At 43.0% G+C, this 22751-nt stretch overlaps 2 protein-coding genes across 3 annotated transcripts; one reads left to right on the forward strand and one right to left on the reverse strand.

The window, feature by feature from the left end:
• Positions 1-78: 78 nt before the first annotated feature.
• Positions 79-14259, reverse strand: tmem237b (transmembrane protein 237b). 2 transcript variants are annotated; one of them, XM_063211745.1, is made up of 14 exons: positions 14079-14259; positions 13816-13863; positions 12940-12968; positions 12708-12721; positions 12059-12127; positions 11120-11245; positions 7869-7962; positions 7207-7364; positions 6832-6958; positions 4446-4637; positions 3137-3210; positions 2627-2714; positions 1378-1499; positions 79-812 (listed from the first exon to the last, which is right to left on the reverse strand). In XM_063211745.1, exons 1-14 carry the CDS (start codon positions 14097-14099, stop codon positions 748-750), a joined length of 1227 nt encoding a protein of 408 aa, XP_063067815.1. In that variant the 5' UTR covers positions 14100-14259; the 3' UTR covers positions 79-747. The 2 variants fall into 2 exon arrangements, with proteins under 2 accessions (XP_063067815.1, XP_063067816.1); XM_063211746.1 differs by lacking the exons at positions 13816-13863; positions 14079-14259 and adding an exon at positions 13466-13637.
• A 327-nt stretch (positions 14260-14586) lies between these two features.
• On the forward strand, positions 14587-19685 carry LOC134460109 (max-binding protein MNT-like). The gene is made up of 8 exons (XM_063212573.1): positions 14587-14694; positions 14895-14993; positions 15184-15249; positions 15511-15597; positions 16312-16419; positions 17270-17785; positions 17976-18085; positions 19253-19685. Exons 1-8 carry the CDS (start codon positions 14692-14694, stop codon positions 19296-19298), a joined length of 1035 nt encoding a protein of 344 aa, XP_063068643.1. The 5' UTR covers positions 14587-14691; the 3' UTR covers positions 19299-19685.
• The last annotated feature ends 3066 nt before the right edge of the window (positions 19686-22751 follow it).

Genomic DNA, 22751 nt, shown 5'->3' on the forward strand with positions numbered 1-22751 from the left:
ATTTTCGGGTGACATAAATATGTGGAGTGCACATTACTGTACTTTGTAAAGTTGAGATTTCATGGGGGGGTTGGGGGGTGTTGTGGGCTTTGGAAGATTATGTGCCATGACTTTGAAAAAAAAGTTTTCACATGGAAAGTGGACAATCGCAAGCAAAGTATTTTCGATATGGGATCAGGACCCTCTTTCTCCACAACATCGTTGCTAACCAGAAAATTGCATTGTATTTAAGTAAACTGCTAACTTGGTTAGCAACACGATACTGTCGAGAAACATACTCCGGGTTCGAATCTGACCTGGGTAATTTCCCCAGCCCTGCCCCATCTCCTCTCCCACTTTGTGTCCTGTAACCACCTTCACTGTCCAATCCAGTAAAGGCAAAGGCCAAAAACTACTTACACATAAAGTACTCTACTTTCTCTGGGTTAAAGAAATGAATGAAGTAGGGAAAGGTCCCCACTCATCTGTTGAAGGTGCAGGATTTAGGAGAGTTCTAACATAAAGGAGACAATCCGCACACTTCAGGTATTTTCTTGTGCAAAGTACCCTTTTCCTTTTTTATGTAAAAGACGTGCATGTTTAAAAAAACAAAAAAAATCTGCAAACTGATTGACTGTACAGACTTTTCAAATTTATTTGGTCTTGATCTCTCAAAACATGTGTATATACAGGGGCCATACAAAAATATTTACAGAATATGTGATAGAAAAATAAGCTCCAGTAGGTGTAGGACTCCCCCTGGTGGCGTCAGGCAGGCATGTCTCCCTTCTCAATCGCTTTGGGGTACTCCACTTCCATCGACAACAGGAACTCTGAAGACAAAAAAAAAGTCACTCTTGATTTTAAACAAGTTCACTTTTTGGAATGCTTTACAGCCTATGAAAACCAAAAACCTCTCAGCCTCTGAAGCACATAAAAACATGAAATGAGTTGCATTTAATGTGTTCATCCAGCTCCATCGTTTTTTAATTAAAAAATCTCATGAGCCTGCATGCTGTGTCCATGTCCCACACAGTCTGATTTCTGTAGATATATGGCTGGAGGGGCCATTGGAGCTGATTGTACACAGGGCACACAATTTGCTGCTACGCCCCTGAGCGCCTAGGCAGTGGTCGAGTTGTAAAATCAAACCAGTACAAGGGGGATGGTCAGAGACGGATTCTGATTATTGGGGTTTCTCCCCCGAGAACATTTTGAAAATACAGTTGTTAAAAGTACAGTGTGAATGTATAGCTTATAAATGAATATAGATCAATGGTTTTAGAGGGGGATGATTTTTGACCATTTTTATTGAAGGGGGCAACTCGTGGTATGTAGCCTCCAGCATCAATGGGTTATGTGGGGGATGAATTTAAGAGAGCAGCGTGGTTGTCTTACCCTCTGTGTAGTCTGTCTCCGGCCCAGTTGCGATGAGGGCCCAGGCCAGGCCCACCATGAGGGTCACGGCCAGGTTCACCACCACCCAGGGGTACAGCACATCGCGCTCCGAACCTGGGGGCCTGTGGGCGAGGAAACACTGACTCATCATAATTTAATGTACTGTATTGGCCCAAATACATATAACAAGCCCCCCCCCCAAGCATTTTTTTTAGAACAAAAAACTTGTCTCGTACGTGGGTTTACTGTTTGTAAACAATCCCTGGCTGCGCACTGTTCAACCTCTGGTTGTTGGTAACTGCTTCGGTCAAAAAATGAGCTAACGTGGTTGGCTGCTTAGCCTTTTTGTCCTATTTGTTCCTCACTATGACAAGAATCACCACTTTCACTTCAATTTTTTCACTTTCACAGAGATAGCAGCTCACCACGTTAGCCCAAGAGCACCCCCTAATGGACCAAGAGTGAAGAGTAGAGAACAGATTGGAAGTAAAAGGATAAGGACACACTACCCTAGACTTGTCAGTACCTGAGAGTATTTTTTTTTCTTCAGCCTTTTCTGAGATCCTGGTCATTGAGCTTGTTTACATTTCAAAAAACATCTTGATTTATTCCCATTATTATTAACATCCAAAAGGTTATGCAACATCAGCAGACAACAAGCAAACAGCGATACCTTTCGGGATAATATTTGGAGTAGGCCTATGTTAAGTTTTAAAGGTAAACAAAGGCTGTCCCCATTAGAATAGCTCAGATCTCAGAAAGGGCTGAGCCGAAAAATGCAGTATTACCGGGTACTGACAAGTCAAGGGTAGCGTGCGCAATACAACAGCATATTGAAATTGGCTGAGGTGCTCCTTTAACTTGAGAGGACGAAGTGTTCCTCTGACCAGAGACAGTGTGGAGCAAGCAGAAGGGTAGAGATTGATGAGAGAGAGAGAGAGAGAGAACCTTGGCCACTAAAATGGGGAAAGCAGCTCAATTCATTGTGGACTTGGCAAAGAGGCAGAAGTTGATGTGATGGGGAGAGAGAGCGCAAGAGGGGCACAGAAGATGACAGAGAAAGGGAGTTAGGAGATAGAGAGGAGTTGGCAGAGGGGTAGAGATTGATTCGGTAGAGAGAGAGAGAGAGAGAGAGAGAGAGAGAGAGAGAGAGAGAGAGAGAGAGAGAGAGAGAGAGAGAGAGAGAGAGAGAGATGGTGTGTGGGAGAGAGGGCAAGAGGGACACAGAAAGTGAGAGAAAGGGAGTTACCATAGAGTGGAGTTGGCGGAGGGGTAGAGATTGATGCGGTCACTGGTCATCTGCTGGCTGAGAGTCAGGACCAGGGCAGTGAAGTACACTAGAACAAGAAAGACAAATTACATTACATTACATTACATTAAGCACCAGGGCAGCGAAACACACTAGAACAAGAAAGGCAAATGACATCGCATTACTGTACATTACATTACATTACATTAAGCACCAGGGCAGTGAAGTACACTAGAACAAGAAAGACAAATTACATTACATTACATTAAGCACCAGGGCAGTGAAATACACTAGAACAAGAAAGACAAATTACATTGCATTACTGTACATTACATTACATCACATTACATTGCACTCAGCTCAAGGCAATGAAGTACACTAGAAACTAGAAGAAAAAAAGCATTACATTACATTACACTCAGCCCAAGCTGTTACCCAAAGCAACAGTTACTTGTTTCTGTCTATCCACTGTCTCCGCCTGTGTGTGATGTGATTGTGTACACTACTTACACATTGAGGCGATGGCTACAGGGTCCAGCATCATTAGACTCCTCAAGGCAATGGTGGCCTTGGCCAAGTTCACCCTGAACAAAAACACAACAGCGATTTTATTCATTCATTCATTCATTGGCTAACCCCTTGAGATGTGGCATCTCATTTTCGAGGGGCTCCTAATGACAATACAATGAAAGAAAAAGAAAAACAGGACGCGAGAGATTATGGTAAAGGCTGGCTGGAGAGAGACAGGGGATCTCGTTGTGCACAACTGTCCTACACATGTCTACACTCCCTGCTCTTAACCCTTTTGTAATGAACTGTGACCAACGTGACTGTGACTACGGTCTCAAGTAGAGTTGACTAAATGCAATGGATGTACGTCACACTTCTACTACAGTACTACTACTACTACTGCTGCTGCTACTACTAATACTACTGCTACTACTTAGTACTGTTACCACCCCCTGTCAAAAACTGTCACTCACTGTTACTACTAATACTATTAGTGGTGGCTCAGGTGGTAGAGAAGCCTGTGCGGCAACCAAAAGATTGCAGGTTCATGACCTGCTCTGCCTGGCTGACCCCATCGATGGGTCCTTGAGCAAGATACTTAACCCCAAGTTGCCCCTGGTGGCAGGGTGGTACCCTGCATGGCAGGCAGCCACTGTCACCAGTGTTTAAATGTGAGTGTGAATGGGTGAATGTGAGGCATACAATGTAAAGCGCTTTGAGTGCTCAAAGAGTTGGAAAGACGCTATATAAATGCCATCCATTTACCATCATCCTATCAGCGCTTGTTGTCAGCGTTGCTAAGGTACCAATGCAGAAATTTAGAGCAGAAAAATCTTTCCAGATCAATCGCAGATGCTTCAAAACCATTGAATGGAATACAATAGAACCACACTGTCCATATAGTATATACTGTACGTCAGTGGTCAGAACTAAAAGTTCCGGATGGGGCAGCTCCATTATGAGAAAAATCAATATCACAATTTTTTTAAGACAATATTTCTTTTAAAGACAAATAATTGTGCTAAACAATTCACAATCTTCCCTCCCTTCAGCAGTATGAGTGGAGGGCCATGGAGAAACACACAGTCGTATTCTGCATGAGTGCTGGGTAGCAAGTCTCTGTGCTCGCAATGGCTCAAGTGAAGGGGAATGTATTGTGCTTAGCGTAGCCTACCTTTTGGCAGTAGACAAATGACAAAAAAATATTGTTTCAACTCAATATTATGAAATGTGATACTGTCTGACAGAAATATTGATATCACAATATGAATTTGATATATTGCAATGCCCAGGCCTAGTTCAGCATTACCTGTCAAAAGCTGCCACGGTGCTCAGTGCTAGCAGCAGGTAGAGTAGGGACTGCGAGGGGTAGGCCAGGGTGTGGTACTGCTGCAGCAGGTTGCCCATGGTGCTGAACTCCTCTCCAGTCAGGACGTAGATCACGATGATGTTCCACACCGCATAGCCGGCCAGGAAGCCGTGGGCAAATACGCCTATCGCCCTGGGGTTACAGAAACAAACACAACAGAGCAAACGTTATGCTTTTTTTAAATGATCTTTTAAAAATATATATATTTTTGGGATTTTTATACCTTTATTTCTGACAGGACAGTGGAGGGGAGATACAGTATATCACGAAAGTGAATACACCCCTCACAGTTTTTGCAGATTTTTGATATCTTTTCATAGGAAAGCATTACAGAAATTGCACTTAGACACAATGATTAGTGGCCTTTTAACAACTTATGTAACCGCTTAAATCTCTTGTTCACTCAGAAAAAAACAAAATACAGCCATTAATGTTTGAACATGTACTCACAAAAGTGAGTACACCCCAGATTAAAATCCGGTAGAGAAGGGGCTGTGGGATTGCATTCAAATCTCACACCAATCTATTTAAGCCAGATGCAGACTCAAAATGTAAAAGTTAAATGCAAAGAAAGGTTGAAACGCACACTGATGACCTCCCTTTTCATCCCTTTTCATTTCGTTTCATTTCAAGACGATTCGAGCAAACACAGCCCCTTCTCTATCGGATTTTCATCTGGAGTGTACTCACTTTTGTGAGTTCAAACATGTTCAAACATTAATGGCTGTATTTAGTTTTCTTTCTGCATGCTACAATGCTACACGGATCCATTGACTTTCACTAGCTTAGCGACATATTCCCTCTTTTAACTTGTCTTAAAGCAAGACGGCTTACATGAAAAATAAGACACTTTACCACCTTTATAAACTCCAGCCAACGATTTTAACTGTATTAAGCCCCAAAATAGTGGCATACCCCTTTAAGCGATTAGATATGTTGTTAAAAGGTCACTAATCATTGTGTCAAAGTGAAATTTCTGTAATGCTTTCCTATGAAAAGATATACTCACAAATCTGCAAAAACTGTGAGGGGTGTACTCACTTTCGTGATATACTGTAGGAAACGAGTGGGGAGAGAGAGCTGGGGAAAGATCGGCAAATGAATCGGGCTGGAATTGAATCCGGGTCGCCGGAGCAGTAACCCAGTGACCTACCTGGGCCACGGCAGGGCCACAAACCATTATGCTTGTCTGGGGTCTGGTTTAGCAGTTTAGTAATGGTGGTGCATTACGAACAAATGTCATGACTCAAACGTCAGGGACTGGGTAAGATCTGATCCAATCATTTCAAACATGAACTGAGTTCCACCCTTTCCACCTGGATTGGTGTTCAACTATCACTGTACCCAGAATTCTACACACAACAGGTGGGTAATTCCAACTAGATTGCATTCTCGCAGAAAATGCTGGAAGCGGCCTTGCCTTTTGGGGCACAGCTGAGCAGTTTTGTTTTTGATATCTCTATACCTAAATTAAAAACAAACTACTATTGAGAAAACAAAGCTAAAAGAAATGTGAGAAAAATCCATCCACCCAGTCAGAAGTGATGGGCCAAACAATTCAGCCATCTTGGATTATGCCATCTTGAAAGTGTTGTAGCTCCGTGTTTTGGGACATTCATGCTATTTTAAGTTGGCTAAGGAACACTACATATGATATAAATTTGAAAATCAACATGGGTCCGAGTGGGATTCGAACTCACAACCTCCATATCTCTAATCCAGCACCTTTGCCATTGATACTAAATGACATACATGCTATTTTAAGTTGGCTAAGGAACACTGCATATGATATAATTTTGAAAATCAACATGGGTCCAAGTGGGATTACAACTCACAACCTCCATATATCTAATACAGCACCTTTGCCATTGATACAAAATTACATACATGCTATTTTAAGTTGGCTAAGGAACACTGCATATGGTATAATTTTGAAAATCAACATGGGTCCGACTTGCAATGTAGGGTTAGATGCATCAAGGACATCAGCCATGACACCAGAACAATACACACAGCAGTAGAATACAGACTTTGAAAGGTTTATAATTCAATGCAATCCAATCATGCTGCTAGGATAAAAAAAAAACTTTTAATGCAAAGGTATTTGTTATTGATAGAATACAATTAGAAAACATTGTAATTAAAGTCATTTTAAAAAATCGGTCTGCATGGTTGTTTTGGGCAAGTGCATGTACTGTATACATTTCAAAAGGTGAAATCATCTGCTGAAAAATACAAGAGCTTAAAATATCATGTCCCTTTCAAAATGCTTTCAAACAGACACACACAAACACAGACACAGAGACAAACAAACACACACACACACCTGAATCCACTGTGCACTTTGAGAGAGACATCTTTGGTGGTCCAATTAGACTGCATGTCCATGAAGTTTGTGTCTAGTTGATCACTGATAGTCCGCCTGTCTATTCGATCAGCTGCCTGAAACCGCCCTAGACACACAGACACACACACGCACACACACTTATTGATTGAACATTTATTACACTGTAAAACATTGGAGATCCCTCACAGCCTTGCTAGTTGTCGCACATACACACAAACACAGACACACACACACACAAACAAACACACACATACACACAAACACAGACACACACACACACAAACAAACACACACATGCAGTTGAATCCTTTCTTTCAGGACAAGAAAAATAGGCAACAGAGCAGACAAACTCACTGCCTCTCTCCACGAACACCTTCCCCATGGGCTGGCTCTGCCCCACGGGGGCGTTGAAGAGGGAGTGCTGTGGCACGGGAGACTGGGGGTCGGAGATGATGTCATCCTCCTCCACGTCCAGATCATTCACATACTGCGTCTCCACCACCTTCGACTTCCTACAGAGAGAGAGAGAGAGAGAGAGAGAGAGAGAGAGAGAGAGAGAGAGAGAGAGAGAGAGAGAAAGAGAGAGTTCAACGGTGTCCACTTGAATTAATTCAAGCCCCATAACTTCCTGGCCTTGGGCCTCTGTGGTTCTCTGGATTATTTAAAATGCTCTGAGACTGAATGAACAATTAACTAAAATGAAGGTGTGTGTGTGAGAGAGAGAGAGAGAGAGAGAGAAAGAGACAGAGAGAGAAACTGATAGGTAGACAAGTTCTGCACACAGATTGGCCTGAAAGAATAACCAAGACCTTACCAAACTTGCTGTGAGGGCCAAACATTTGTCAAAGCTTGCAGTTCACATCAAAGCAGCTGAAATAAAGCTGCCTTAATGGAGGGAATGGGTTCAATTAATACCACTCAATACTCTTATGTACATTTGTAAGTTTGTTAGACTGACTTGTTTAAAGTAGCCTAGAGATGAACACTAGAGAGACAGAGATCAAAGTCAAACTCACTTCTTCTTCCTGGATTTGCGTGGTGCCTCCTCTCCGTCCGTCCCCTGTTCCAACGCCTCTCCATTCACCAGCTCAGCGTGATCTCCCTCCATGTCTGAAGACACAAAAAGTCGTGAACGGATTTGGATGACAATTTGTCGAGTTGTTGGAAATGACAAAAGGAAGAAGAGATTCAATTTTGGTGGTGATGCTGATCATGATGCGGATTCAGGATTTTTTCTAAAGGTTTTACACCATTGCGGGATAGGGCGAGTTTTGGAAATTCCAGTTTCTAACGCCACAAAAAGAAGGCAGAAAGTCTTGAAAAAAATAGGGTGTAAGATAGTCAAATGTCAAACAGCTTCCTTGGCGGAGGTCTGCACTCTCTGAGTGAATTTCTAGTTTTTTAATGACACAGACAGAGAAACAATATACGCATGAACAGCCATCCGGGTACTTTGCTTGTAAATGTGTGTTATGCCCCTTTATGGGGGAAATCAAACCGAATGTCTCATTAACTTACATGCTACATCGGCTAACCTAAATGGACACAGTCCATGCTTCATCCATGGCTGTTTGACCCTATTATTTGAATAGCCGGCAACACAACATGTTTTCGGCATGTTGAGCGTGAACAGCGCTAGTCTACAGGTCCTTGTCTTTCATTTATTCTTTCCCAACACCACCAATTGACTTGCATTGGCTTTCTCCCCAATGTTTTCCCCCAAAACGCACATGGAACACGTCACGCAATTCATGCGTATTGCACTGGGCGACACCAGAGAGGGGGAGGCGTCATCACGAAACCCCGCCCCATCATGAAATTCTACCCACGAATTACATTGCGGAAATCGCTATAAACATGTTAAAATATTAATAAACATATTTCAAAACTTTTCAATGTTACTCATTACATTATTATGATGTTGTAATAATAACATTACAATAGCTGTTTTTTGACAGCTATAAGCGTTTTTCGGACAATTTTTGCCGGGTGCAGGGCCACCGCAAAAGGGGCAGGACGTCCGAGGGGGCTGTCGCCTGGGCTGCAACTCATTGCAGGATCGTCACTGTAATGTCCCGTAAATAATGGCCTTCCGACAACTGCTGGTCCGAGTTCATGTAGTTTATTTATCTTCATACATAGATCTGGTACCACCGTAAGGAATTGGTTGCCTTTTACGGGTGCATTAGGCTCTTACTGCTCTTAGAATGTTCAAATCACAACAGCGGCAACAAAGAAAACAACAGAATTATAGAACCAAACAATAGAACAAAACAATTATAGAACCAGGGCTACTGGGTTCTTTACACTCCCACCAAATTATAAGTTTTAAAGGGTGAGAGACAAACTTTAAAACATAATTTCAATGACAAAAATACAAAGATATAACAGTAACAAATTTTTTATTTTTTTTTTTGGTAGCCTTTCTTTCTTTTGCTGGCTTCGTTGTGGTTTTTTTTTTTTTTTTGGAAGCCTTCCTTTTTTTCTGGCTTTGTTGTTTTCTTTTTCTTTTCCTTTTTTTTTTTTGGAAGCCTTTTTCTCTCTTTTTGCTGGCTCCATTTTTTTGCAATGATCAAAGTGTTCGAGTTCTTCTTTCTTATCAGTGTGTGTGTTTGTAAGGGCAGCGATCCGCCTCACCCTTGTCGAATTGCAAGTCCAGTAGTACATTTCTGGGCTTGCTCTCTCCTGTGTGTGTGGTAGGCAACAGGCCATTGCAGTCAGTGTGCTGTGTATTGTCAGGTGCATGCCCGTGAGTGTGGCGTCGTCTGAGAAGAAGTGACGCGGCTGAGCTTTAGCTAGGTCAGCTCGCCATCTCTCCCACCGTGGCTTCTCCCACCGTCTTGCTGGTTGATGTTTTGGTGCAACTTTGACAGTGGAGCAGTCATTCTTGATGTTCCAGTGCATTCCTAGCGGTCTCTCCAATGCTCCACCATTGACTGCAAGATTCTTGGCCCTGGTGTTTGTGGCAAGTTCAGTTGCGGGAATGCTCTGCAGATCAGCGTGGTTGTCAGATACAAGTTTGCGCAGATCTTCCTTCGCACTCAGCTCACGAACCTCTCCTGTGAGACAAATGGCCCTGTCCTCACTGTCGACACTGGCCACCCCATCGTCCACGTAGTCTCTGGTGACGAAGTGTGATCCCAGTGGATGCGAAGCTGTCACGATCTTGGAAGCTGCTCTTAGTTGTTGTAGCTTTTCTGACGCTTCTTTATACTTCTTCTGTGCGTTGAATTGTTCTTGTTCTTTCCTTTCATCCTCTATTTTCTCCCTTCGTTTCTGTTCTTCCACCAGTCTCTCATTTAAGCTTTTCAGTAAATCCTTTGTTACACTTTCACAAGCTCCTGCTTTCCATTTTACTACATTGTTTATGTCGTCTGTTTTCGTTTTCATTTCATCAAACATGTTCAGAATATCAATTTTTCCTTTCTCTAGTTCTTCTGAGAGAGCTACCATGCGTTTTTCAGTCATCTCATGCTTAAGTTCTTGTTTGGTAGTACGCGCTGACACCTTCCACTGTTCAAAAAGACTACACAGTTTCGTTTCTCTTTTGTTTTGTTCTTCTTTACAGTATAGCATTTCTTCAGTAGGAATGTGTTCACGTTCAGAGCGTCTAACTGAGATTAGGCCTACTACATCATCATCCTTTGGCATTTCAGCAATTTCAGCAACTTGCCTGATAGCCTTGTCCGTGTCCATCTTGCGTTTTTTGAGATTTTGATCTCCCTTTTCTGTCTGTGCGAGATGACACTTGTCCGATGTGATGTTGTTTTCCTCAATCTCCGGTGACCATTACACTTGCGTCGACCCTGGTGTTCGCTGTTTCTTTGCTCTGCGACTTTGTTGCGATCATCCAGTCGGGCAGGTGTGGATCAATTCCTTACTGTAATGTCCCCGTAAATAATGGCCTTCCGACAACTGCTGGTCCGAGTTCATGTAGTTTATTTCTCTTCATACATAGATCTGGTACCACCGTAAGGAATTGGTTGCCTTTTACGGGTGCATTAGGCTCTTACTGCTCTTAGAATGTTCAAATCACAACAGCGGCAACAAAGAAAACAACAGAATTATAGAACCAAACAATAGAACAAAACAATTATAGAACCAGGGCTACTGGGTTCTTTACAGTCACTGTTGGGAGCATTGACCAAATAAGATCTAACGTGTATTGAGGAGAGACTTATTTGTTCAATTTAGACACTGAAACCTCGACAAATGACATTCAACCTAACTCTATGTGTGCATTCTTCTTCCATCCTGTCCGTCTTACCAATGGTAGGTTGTTTCTTTTTCTTCTTCTTCTTTGGAGCAGGCACTTCCTGGGACTCTGGGGTGGCAGCTGGCTGGCTCTCCGACTGCCTCGGACTGGCCATGCCCCCCATCTCCATGCCAGTGTCTGCGTGCACGCACGCACGCACGCACGCACGCACACACACACACACACACACACACACACACACACACACAATACAATACACAGGGGTGATAGTGAAAAAAAATCCTGAGCCTGAACTTTTTCCCCTGCTCTAACGACGACGACAAGATACTGCATAGTGACGTAACATAGGCCTATTACAGGGCTTTTTCTAGGATTTTTTGGCATGAGGGAGCATCATGGCAGGTTACGGGGGGTGAAGGGGGGTGTTCCCCCCCGTGAATGAGAATTTACTAGGGGTGCTCAAATATATATACATAAAAATAAAAGTATGAGGGTGCACCCACGGAGGTATGAGGGTGGAGCGCCCCTATTTCCCCGTTCAGAAAAAGCCCTGTATTTTGACACATTATTCAAACATTTAATAGCCTGTGTATGACCATTATTCAAGCCTGATAGTAGAAGAAAACCCTGAACCTATAACACTTTCTGAGATAAGAATAACCTAATGGCTAATTATTATCATTGTTTTTATTTTTGCAAACTCTGTCAAGCCTGAAATCAGGTATGTAGCCTGAATACTATCAGCCCTGAATACAACATACAGTAACTCTCTGTACTTGCCTTACAATCCTTGTGTATTACATGTGATATCTCCCCATACACAGAATAGGTCATAACATAACATTGCGGATACACAAGGACAAGGCATACATAGGCAAGGCAAGGCAAGTTTATTTGCATAGCGCATTTCATACACAGGTGCAACTCAATGTGCTTCACAAAAAAACAAACAAATGCAAAAAGGAAGTCAATAAATAGCCAAACACCCACCTGTGTCCTCTACACCATCGGGCTCTCGTCTGGATTTCTTCCGCCTGGACCTGGGCACCGGGGCCTCATCTGAACAGGAGAAATCAAGAATTTGATACAAACCATAACGTGTTCCAAAACATGACATCCTATTATGGTACAATATGATACAGTGTTTTCTTCTCAATGGGGCGCTACAGCCCCCCAAGGAGCATTGGGGAGCCCTAGGGGGTGCGTTGAGAAGGATACAGCTGAGTGGGGGCAAGGCTTAGTTCCCAATGAGGGGCATTAGTCTAACTGGCGCCTCATCTGAACAGCAGAGACCAAGAGTTTGTTACAAACCATGGGTTTGTGCATTTCTTGAAAGCGTAGCTGTTAGCCAGTTAGCAACATGGGTAGTTGTCAATGGGATTGCATTGCAAACAAAAAAGTAGCAAACATAGCTAGCAACTATGGTTTCGAGAAATGCACCCTATTACGTGTTCCAAAACATGACATCCATGACATGATACAATATGATACATCATATCTCTGTTATAGTATATTATGAGGAAGATGACAACGTATAACCTGTTATAATAATATGATGTGCTATTGTGTGAATGTTATATTAATATAGCACATGTTATTTTTTTATATATTATTCTTGAAAGTGTGATACAAAACTTACCTACAGTGTCCTCACTTCATTGGGGATGGAGAAGCAAACGGACAAAAAGGATGGAGAAGCAGACGGACGAAAAGGGTTAGATTAACAAATGCAGAGAAGAATTGAAGACCGTAAATGGTTGAAGCAAAAATTCATTCGGTTGTTGTTTTAAATGCTGAGACTGGAGTCTCTGCATGTGAATAGGCTCATCAGTACAGTAGTGAAAACAGTGTGGCAAAGACTATGAACTCACCTGGCCAAAGAAGGCAGTGTCCTGCCCCGCTGTGGACAAGAGAGAGGGACACGCAATGTGAATATTTTCAACAGTGAAGCTATAGTATAACTGTCTATAGGCCTACAGTAAAGTTGACTTCAAAACAACCATTCATACAGTCCAAAGTGAATCTGCTTCCCCCCTTCAGTCCAAATGGGCAGAATGATGTAATGACACAATAATTACCACCTACTCCCATACATCAGACCATAACCACCACCATCATACAGAACAAGTGCAGCCAAAACTGAAATGGGATGCAAATGTTGTAAAGTTAAACACTTCACATCACCACCACTGATTGCATAATAGAACAATAAATAGACATCACTCATCCGAAGAGAGTAACATAGTGATTTGACTGTTGGAATAGCTACTCACATAGGCTACAGTAGCCTATCTTCCAAGAAAACACGTACCCCTAGATATCACCTTGCTGGTCGTTGAAACTGAAATGTCACAATCAATCGGTGCTCTTGTTTACAAGCTTGTTCTTACTACTCACCGTCAGTCTCTTCGCCATTCTGATTGTTTGTGAATGGAAGACAGCACCCGCCCGGAGTTAACTTCTACGACACGCATAATCCCGAGCTAAATCGGACTGCTAGCATATGCCAAGTCTCCAGATTATTCCCATGGCACACTCAGTTACACACACACACACACACACTGGCCCGAAACCAAAAGAGATGCATTTCACCACGCGTATACCTACTCTCTGACAGTTCCTACAGAAATCTGGTCGCTCATCTCAGAAAAATAAAATGTCTTATTCGAAATTACTCGTGAACTGAGTTTCTCGAGTCGTGTAGAGATAAAGCTGTGCGGTTTCCCGCCGTATTCTTGGTGACTTACTGTAGTCTGGGGCAAGGGTGGCAGTTCCCTTCTTCTTCCACTCTTCACCTAAATGAGGGGTAGGAAGACTTTGCAATTGAGATACAGATAGAGAGCATCGCACCGTTCCACTCTTTATAAACAGCGATGCACATGTGCGTGCGTGCGGGCATTTCTTGAAAGATCAGCACACAACATTAGCTAGCTAGCATAACTGGCTAACACTATTGTCATGTATTATGTGACAGAAAACGAATCCACGTCCTCAGATATGTCCCACTTACCCTTAAGCTTTCAGGATCCATCCCTTCACATTCCGCTTACGTGAAATGCAAGCACAGAACCAACACCACAGCCCAAAGAATGCTTACCAATACCACCGCGCACACTGACTTCAGCTTCTGCTTCAGCGCAGCAGTTGTTTACCGTTGTCCTGAGAAACCAAAAGCATGGCCGCCTTTGCTACCGTAACTCTAGTAAGATAGGCCAATGTAGCCTAACGTAAACACTGTAATAGGCCATAACGCCCGTCAACAACAACAACAACAACAACAACAACAACAACAACAACAATAATGAACCTTTCACGTGAACAAACTACATTAAAGATTTGTTTATTTCATAACCGAAGTAGCAATAACCGTTTCTGTTATGAGGATGGCAGGCACATAGAACGTATGGTAGCAGGTGTAGGTGCCAGGACAACATGCCAGGACAAAAGTGTACGTGACTGATGATGTCATAGGTAGTAGTACGTCATAGTTCAAATAGGTCTACGTCACCATTGCATTTCTTGTGCCAAAATCCAATTATCATTTTCACACAGAAGAAGATGGATGAAAGTCACAGATATCTGTAACATCCCTTCATTGTTTATATATCATCTGGGTTAACATAATGGTGAGTTTTTAGTCCATTCTGGAATGTACCTTCTGGCCATATCCTAAATTAATATGTTTGCCTTAGCCTATTATTATTTTTATTAGCCCATTATTTATTTCCACCAGGCCTATATCATTTCCATGTATGCAATAAATGGGACCGCATTAGCATAAACTGCACAGGACTACACCTAAGACTATGGGATTGTTTATTTTCAGTTGCAGGCCCTATATGGGGGTGACTCCTCGCCAGAGGTGGACACCATCTCAACACCTGCCAGCTCGGACGATATGTTCCTCCTTGAGGAATTGGATGAGGTAATGCTCTGACTTAATGTGTGTGTGTGTGTGTGTGTGTGTGTGTGTGTGTGTGTGTGTGTGTGTGTGTAGTAGTAGAATAGAGTATAGAGTATGTGTGTGACTACCATCCAGCACGCAGGTTGCGCTCTACTGTTGATTGGCATTTGTCTTCCATGTAGTCTGACATCATTTCCTGTCTCTTCTCCAGGCCATTGAGGCAGGAGTTCTTGAGGCGAGGCAGACTCCGTACTTTGCGGACACCCACCATCAGCAGGTGAGTCCCTCTCTCACCCAGATGGACACCTCTGACCTGCTCCAGGCCAGGTGCCTGCAAGTCCATCCTGTGTGTGTGTGTGTGTGTGTGTGTGTGTGTGTGTGTGTGTGTGTGTGTGTGTGTGTGTGTGTGTGTGTGTGTGAGAGAGAGAGGAGGAGATCCTAGGCTATAACTATTAACACTAACACTATTAGCTATTAACTAATGTCCACAATGCACACATCACATCACTCCAACTATCATCCTTCCTTCCTCCTATAGGGCTCCCTGAATGACATCATCAGGGGAGACTATGAGTCCACAGCCAGCGCAAGTCTGCAGATGGGACAGATGACCAGCAGGACACATGTAAGTGTTCACCACTCTCTCCCCTCCAGGGGTGCTGCTACAAAATGTGGCCCCTCTGAAAAAACATGATTTGGGTCCCATGACTAGCAGGACACATGTAAGTGCACCCACCTTCTTGCACTACATTAGCCTGCTTGTATTGGCAATAAAAAAGACAATAAAATAAAAGCAACTACTCAGGCATGTAGAGACACACTTCAGAAGTGTTGTGAGCACTGGGCAGGCCATACCAGGCTATAGCACCTCAGAACTACCAAGAACAATATACAACACCCCACACTGCTACAATACTGCTTCTTCAAATCTCACCACTTTTGTATAGGCTATTACTATTATTATGTTATTATTACTAATGCCTAAAGGGGACAGGGACAGAGGGGCCCCAGAATTGGGTTCTCATCAAATTGTATGTATTGAGTGGGGGGCCCTTTCAGATGTCTTTGTCCTGGGCCCTGCCAAAGCTGTCAGTTGCCCTGCCGACCATAACATCATTCAGGGTTGCTACTACAAAATGGGGGGCCTCTGAATTTAAAAAAAAAAAATTATAATGTTGGGCCCCCTTCCCAACCACAACATCCCCCTTATGGGCCACCTGAAGCATTGTCAGGATCTACCTGCCCCCCTTAGTGGTACTGACACCCCCTACCTTTAACAACGTTGTCTGTCTGTGTATAAGATAAACAACTGTACCTGTTTGTCTTTGTGTCTGTGCAGGACGGTATCCTCATACATGTGAAGGAGGCCAACAAAGACAACATACTCTCTTATTTGAGTCCAGTTTCCGCTTCGGCCACTGAAATGCACTTTCTCGGCCAGGAAAAGGTGATGTCACTATGTGTTTATATCATACATATATGTGTTTATAACATGCGCACATAGGCATGCACACACACACAACTGAATCGGAAACCTATGAAACAATAGGCAACACAACAGCTCTCATTCTTGGAAAAGTGTTAATAGGGAAGGGAGACAACACTCTTGCTCGTGTCATCTTTCAATTTTCAATTTCAATTTTATTAAGGATAGCACCTTGAGGTTTATCATCTCGTTTTCAAGGTGGTCCGTCAGTAGGCTACATTACCTGCCATTTTTAAATAAAAACAAAATCCATACTGGACAAAACACAAAAGACAAACACATTCACACTCAACACACTAACATTGCACCCCAGACCAGCCCCCATCCCCGTTCCTCACCAACCACTAAGTTTCCAGCATATCTGCAGTAGTATTGGCGGGAGCGTACCTACCTATGTTCCCCGGGTCCTATATGTTACCCAATCTTTGTATGTGACAGGGGAACTTAGGACCCCTGAACTTAGGTTCCCCGCATTGTATCTGACAAGGGGATAAGGTCCAGGATGCTTGTCATGCGTATTTCACGTCAAGTTTGCGCACAGTGGCAGCCTAACCCTAACCTAAACCCTAAACCTAACCATAACCCTAACCTAAACCCTAAACCTAACCATAACCCTAACGACAACCCGCGTTCACCATGCGGCAGTCTACTTGAAAGCAGTGGGGAACATAGAACCCTTTTTTGAAAAAGGAACATAGGACCTGGAGAACATAGGACCTGGGGAACATAGGAATGACTCCAGTATGGGCACGTGTGTAACAAGAACAGACTGAACATTACCAGTTACATCATGCCATCTTTTTCTCCACAGGTCGCCCGGTTCACACTTTTTCCACATAGTTTTCCTCCAACGAAAACCACACTGATGACACCTCAGCTCCCTGTCTCCCCCATCAAAGTGTCACCACTGAGGACCCTCTCCCTGAGCCTCCCCCCCATCACACCCCTGGACACCATCCATCCCAGCCTCCTCCTCCCCACCCCATCCAGACTGGCATCCCTGCCCTGCCTGACTCCCATTCTGCCCCCCATCCCGTCCAAACCTTCACCCCTGCCTTCTCTGCCATCCCACCCCCACCATGCCCCACTCTCCCAGACCTCTCACCTTGAGCCTCTGCCCTCCATCCCCTCCAAACTGCCCCCCCTGCCGTCTCTGCCAGACAGCCAGATCTCCCCTGAACTGGAGGCTCTGATCTCCACCCCCTGCCCCTACTGGTATCACCTGCTTCCGATGGACCCATGCATCAGGGCTGGACGGAAAAACAGAGTGGCTCCCCTGCCCCCCATCGGCTCCCAGGCATCCCAGCACGTGGAGAACATTGAGGAGGTCAGAGAGCCGCTGAGTGGCAGCTATCAATCAGAATTGATTTCAGTAACATAAAGTGTCAGTCCGTTGAATCTTAGCTGTAATTTTCATGAAGTGAATCATATGTGGATGAAAATGAAAAAACAAACAAACAAAAAAACAGGGAGAATATGTATAAATGACCGTCCTGTGTGTGTGTGTGTGGTTGCAGGCAAAAAAAGAGTTGCCTGTTGTTGATGGTGAGGCTGAAGAAGCTGATTCTTCTCTCAAAGAAGTTGCCGAGGAGGGAGAGAAGAAGAAAAGGAAAAGCCTGAGAAAAAGGTGATTTTGCACAGTATCACATCAAATCCTTACACCTGTCCTAGGCCTCGATGATGTTCGGCAGCACATGAGATAAATGCGCTATGCGCCCAAGAGATAGAATGCCCTCCCCATCGAGATCCGATCAGCCAACTCCGTCGACTCCTTCAAGAAGCAGCTGAAGACCCACCTTTTCACCCTTGCCCACTCCTAGCTGCCAAGGCGTCACAGTGTCCCATGCCGCAGCATCCTTACTGTTCACAATCAGCCCTGACTAGGTGGCCGCTGGTCTCTGCCTGAGGTTTCTTCCTGGCTATAAGGTTTATTTTTTCTCAGACCTCATTGAGCTTTTTCCCCCTACAAACTATGAATCAAGCGAAAGGGAGTTTTTCCTCACCCCTGATGCCACCAGGGGCCGCTTCTGAGCGCCCAAATCCAGTGTGACTATCTATGACTTATGCTAGACCCAGCCAATATGGACCTTACGCCTCTAAGAATCCTGGTCCCAACCTACGTGGACCTAATGACTCTACAATCTCTACCTATCTCTTCTTCCTCTGCCTTCTTGCTATTTCTGCTTCTCCTCTCTACCTCTCCTTTTAAATCCATCTCTAACAATGATGTTTTTTCCCATTTGTTAAAGGGACACTGTGTGAGATTTTTAGTTGTTTATTTCCAGAATTCATGCTACCCATTCACTAATGTTACCTTTTTTAATGAATATTTACCACCACCATGAAATTCTAAGTAGGCCTATTCATTGTGACTGAAAAAATTGCACTTTTCATACATGAAAAAGGGGATCTTCTCCATGGTCCGGCATTTTGAATTTCCTAAAATAGCCATTTTAAGCTGCAAAAATGACTGTAATTGGACCATACTAGTTAATATTTGTTTATTACTTAGTTATTACTTTCATGTAAAGATCAAATTTGGCAATAGGGAGCTTAGTTTCAATGAGCAGCATAGTTGCAGTACCTTTTTTGACCATTTCCTGCACGGTGTCCCTTTAAGCACTTTGAGTTGCATGCCGTGTATGATACAGTGCTATACAAATACAATTATTATTTAAAAATATTATTATAAAGGATTCATGACCAGACCATTTCAAATGCACATGGAATACTATTCATGTAACTTGATTTTTGTAATTCTGAAATGAAAAGCCTATCCTTTATTTGCTTGCAGGTTCCTCAACTTCATCCGCAGATTCAACTGCTTCTGCTGCAAATAGCCTCCAAGGCCAAGAATCATCGGCCCATTGAACTCTAAAAAAAAAGAAAGAGAAAAAACCCTTCCAAACCCTTCCAAACCACCCTACCTTTCCAAACCAACTACTTTATATATTTTTTCAATTGACAACAACTTACACATAGGCTACGTTTTGTAAGGAATACGAGGTGTCCCGTTATCAAGGGAAATAATGGACGAGGCGGAGTGTTCTAACAGCCCGATGGTGCAGCCGAAGGGCTGCTGGCTTCGCCAAGTCCATTATTTTCCTTGATATCGGGACACCTCAAGGACCGTTATTCCACTTCACCCGGTTACCAGCATTTAAGTGTTAATTCATTAATATATTTGTCTAAGGCTTTGTGAGAAAGTAGATTAACCACTGCGCTTGATTCGTTGCTATGGGCACCACTTCCTAATCTGGTGAGACGCGCCTCTATCGGAGACACACATAGAACATTGGGGCGACTTGGCAACCAAATGCGATAGAACTAACGACTGATTTTGACTTGACAACCAAATGCGATAGAATTAACGACTGGCTCTTGGCTTGACAACCAAATACGATAGAATTAACGACGGAGACCTGGCCATAGCAACCTGCAGTTTAGAATTAGTAACGGCAGTTCGCCAGAAAGTTAGGAAAAGAAGCAACTTAGACGCCCGCACGCCAGCATGACATCATAGGTGTCCTGTTCTCAGGGAATAATGGACACCTGCTCAGCCAATCAGAAGACATTCCGTCTAAACGCAAAATATTGATAGGCCTAAAAATTCTTCTCATAAACATGCAGTTCTTTTGAGCTGTTACAAAGAGAGATCTTCCCCCCTATCTTTTATCAATGTGTAATCTGTTCACTGTATCCTGCAGTGAGCAGACGGAACGTCTTCTGATTGGCTGAGCAGGTGTCCTTTATTCCCCTGTAGCAGGACACCTATGATGTCATGTGGGCGTGCGGGCGTCTAATTGCTTCTTTTCTAACTTTCTGGCGAAGTGCCGTTACTTAGTTCTAAACTGCAGGTTGCTATGGTCAAGTCTTTGTCGTTAATTCTATAGCATTTGGTTGTCAAGCCAAGGACCAGTCGTTAATTCTATCGCATTTGGTTGTCAAGTCAAAATCAGTCGTTAGTTCTATCGCATTTGGTTGTCAAGTCGCCCCAATGTTCTGTGCGCGTCTCCGATAGAGGCGCGTCTCACCAGATTAGGAAGTGGTGCCCATAGCAACCAACCAAGCGCAGTGGTTAATCTACTTTCTCACGAAGCCTTAGATGAATATACGGCCTTCGAGGTGTCCCGATATCAAGGGATATAATGGACTTCGGCTGCGCCGTCGGGCTTTTAGAACGCTCCACCTCGTCCATTAATTACCGTCCGGCCATCATTCCTTACTTAATTGACTGCTAATTGTGTGTGAGCTTTTTAGAGATTGAAAAAGATGTAAAATAAATTGGTTTAATCCCCACTTCAGCTTTTCTTTCATTATTTTAGGATATTGGGTTTTTAATATATTTTTTTCATTAGGCCTATGAAATGTGATAGTATGTGACAGAATAGTGACAGATTCTGTGCTGTACATTTGGAATGCTAGAGTCTTCCATTGCTGTAGAGGGTATTATTTTGTAACATTTATTTTTAAAGTAGCACTGTATAGGATGGTGGTCAGAGTATGTATTGTAACTATGCTGCTCATTGAAACTGTGCTGTCTACTGTCAGATTTGATATTTTCATGAATATTTACGAAATAATTAAATAATATTTACCAGTATTACCAAAGTACAGTCAGTTTCGTAACTAAAAATGTCTATTTGTCTAAATGTCTTATGGCAGAAAATAGAGAAGATCCCCTTTTCATGTATGTTCATGTAAGTGCAGTCATAATTAATAGGCCTACGTAGAATTTGATGGTGGTAGGCTAAGTATTCATGGAAAAGGTAACATTTTCTAGCATGAATTCTGTGGAAATAAACAACACGTTGCACGATTGCACGATTAAACATTTGCATAACAACTCTACTGTGGTATAATGACAACTTGAATTTTATTGACAATGTAAACAATTAAAAACTGATTTTGCACAATTAAGTATTTAAAATGCCACTACACAGCCTCAATAGGCAACTGAAACAATTTTCGAGCAGTGACACAAGCATCAAGTGTGGTACAAATACCCCTCAGACATACCCTCTTAAAAAAGCAAGTGTGCCATTTGAAATTCAAGATGGCTTCCCATTTCCCAAGATGTCCACCAGAAAGACCTGTGGGAATACTGCAGGAGACAGGCCTACAATTGTCCAAATAGTGATCCACCACCTGTTGAAAATGTACATGGGCCATTTGGAATTCAAGGTGTCTGCCCATTTTCCATGATGGCCACTGCAGGAATACTTTATGAGAAATTGAAAACAATAGTTCAAAGTATGATACAAGCATCAAATCTGACACAAATACTCCTTAGACATTACCATTTGGAAAAAGTACTTGAATTGCGGCATAGTCTTCTACTTCCCTTCTTATTGTATAACTGGAAATTCCGGATACAGAAACTACAGTTGTTTCATATCATTGCACAACCGTTGCTGGACTACAGATTTGCTGTGCTCGTTGATTGTTACGCCGGCTTGAGAATATACTTGGAAATCGCCTTGTTTCCTTTGTTGTTAATGTCATTGCACGTTTCAAGTTCAGAATACATGGCGTTTAAATAGTGAATATGAATTCTACACAATGTTTAACTCTGGTGCTATTGGGCATTTGGCTAAGTTTTCTTGTCCGGATTCAGCAGTTGCGATCAAACATGCTAACAAGCTGTGCCGCCAGACACAGGGAGTGGCTGCATTAACGGGAGAGAGGTAAAAAGCATATATTTAACTCAAGGAGAGATGGAAAATGGGCTTATTTCCAAATATAGGACAATATCGCTTTAAGTAACAGATTAAGACATAGCCATTATAATTTTGGTCACAGTAAGGTTACAACAGGCTCTGCACTAAGGGGTGAAGCATCCCCACGCTGATGGTATAGCCACCCCAACTTGTGTAGTATCAGAGCTGCAGTATACAGGCACACCACAAGATGGTGCTAGTAGGCTACTTTACAACACAGAGGTATCTGATAACTCAAGTTTCAGTGAAATGGGCCGCGCATCACTTAACCCCTTAGTGCCTATAGAGTCTATGTTACAATGTTGTTATGATGTTCTTGAGTATTTTCAGCAAATAGTGAATAGGCCCGCCGTCAACCCATCTGCAGTAAGAGACTACTGTACATTGACAGAGTAGATTGGCAGTTCCTTTCCCACTGCTTAGCCTACATACTTTTCTTATCTTCAACTTCGAGTTAGAGGCCATTAAAGTAAATATAAATAGGCTAAATTATTATTTTGTAGTCGTGGTTGGAAAACAGGAATCGGAGTTCTTTCCATGCACTCATTTATCAACTACAGGAAGATTGTTTGT

Source organism: Engraulis encrasicolus, chromosome 12, assembly GCF_034702125.1.
Source record: "Engraulis encrasicolus isolate BLACKSEA-1 chromosome 12, IST_EnEncr_1.0, whole genome shotgun sequence".
In the NCBI taxonomy this organism is placed as follows: domain Eukaryota; kingdom Metazoa; phylum Chordata; class Actinopteri; order Clupeiformes; family Engraulidae; genus Engraulis; species Engraulis encrasicolus.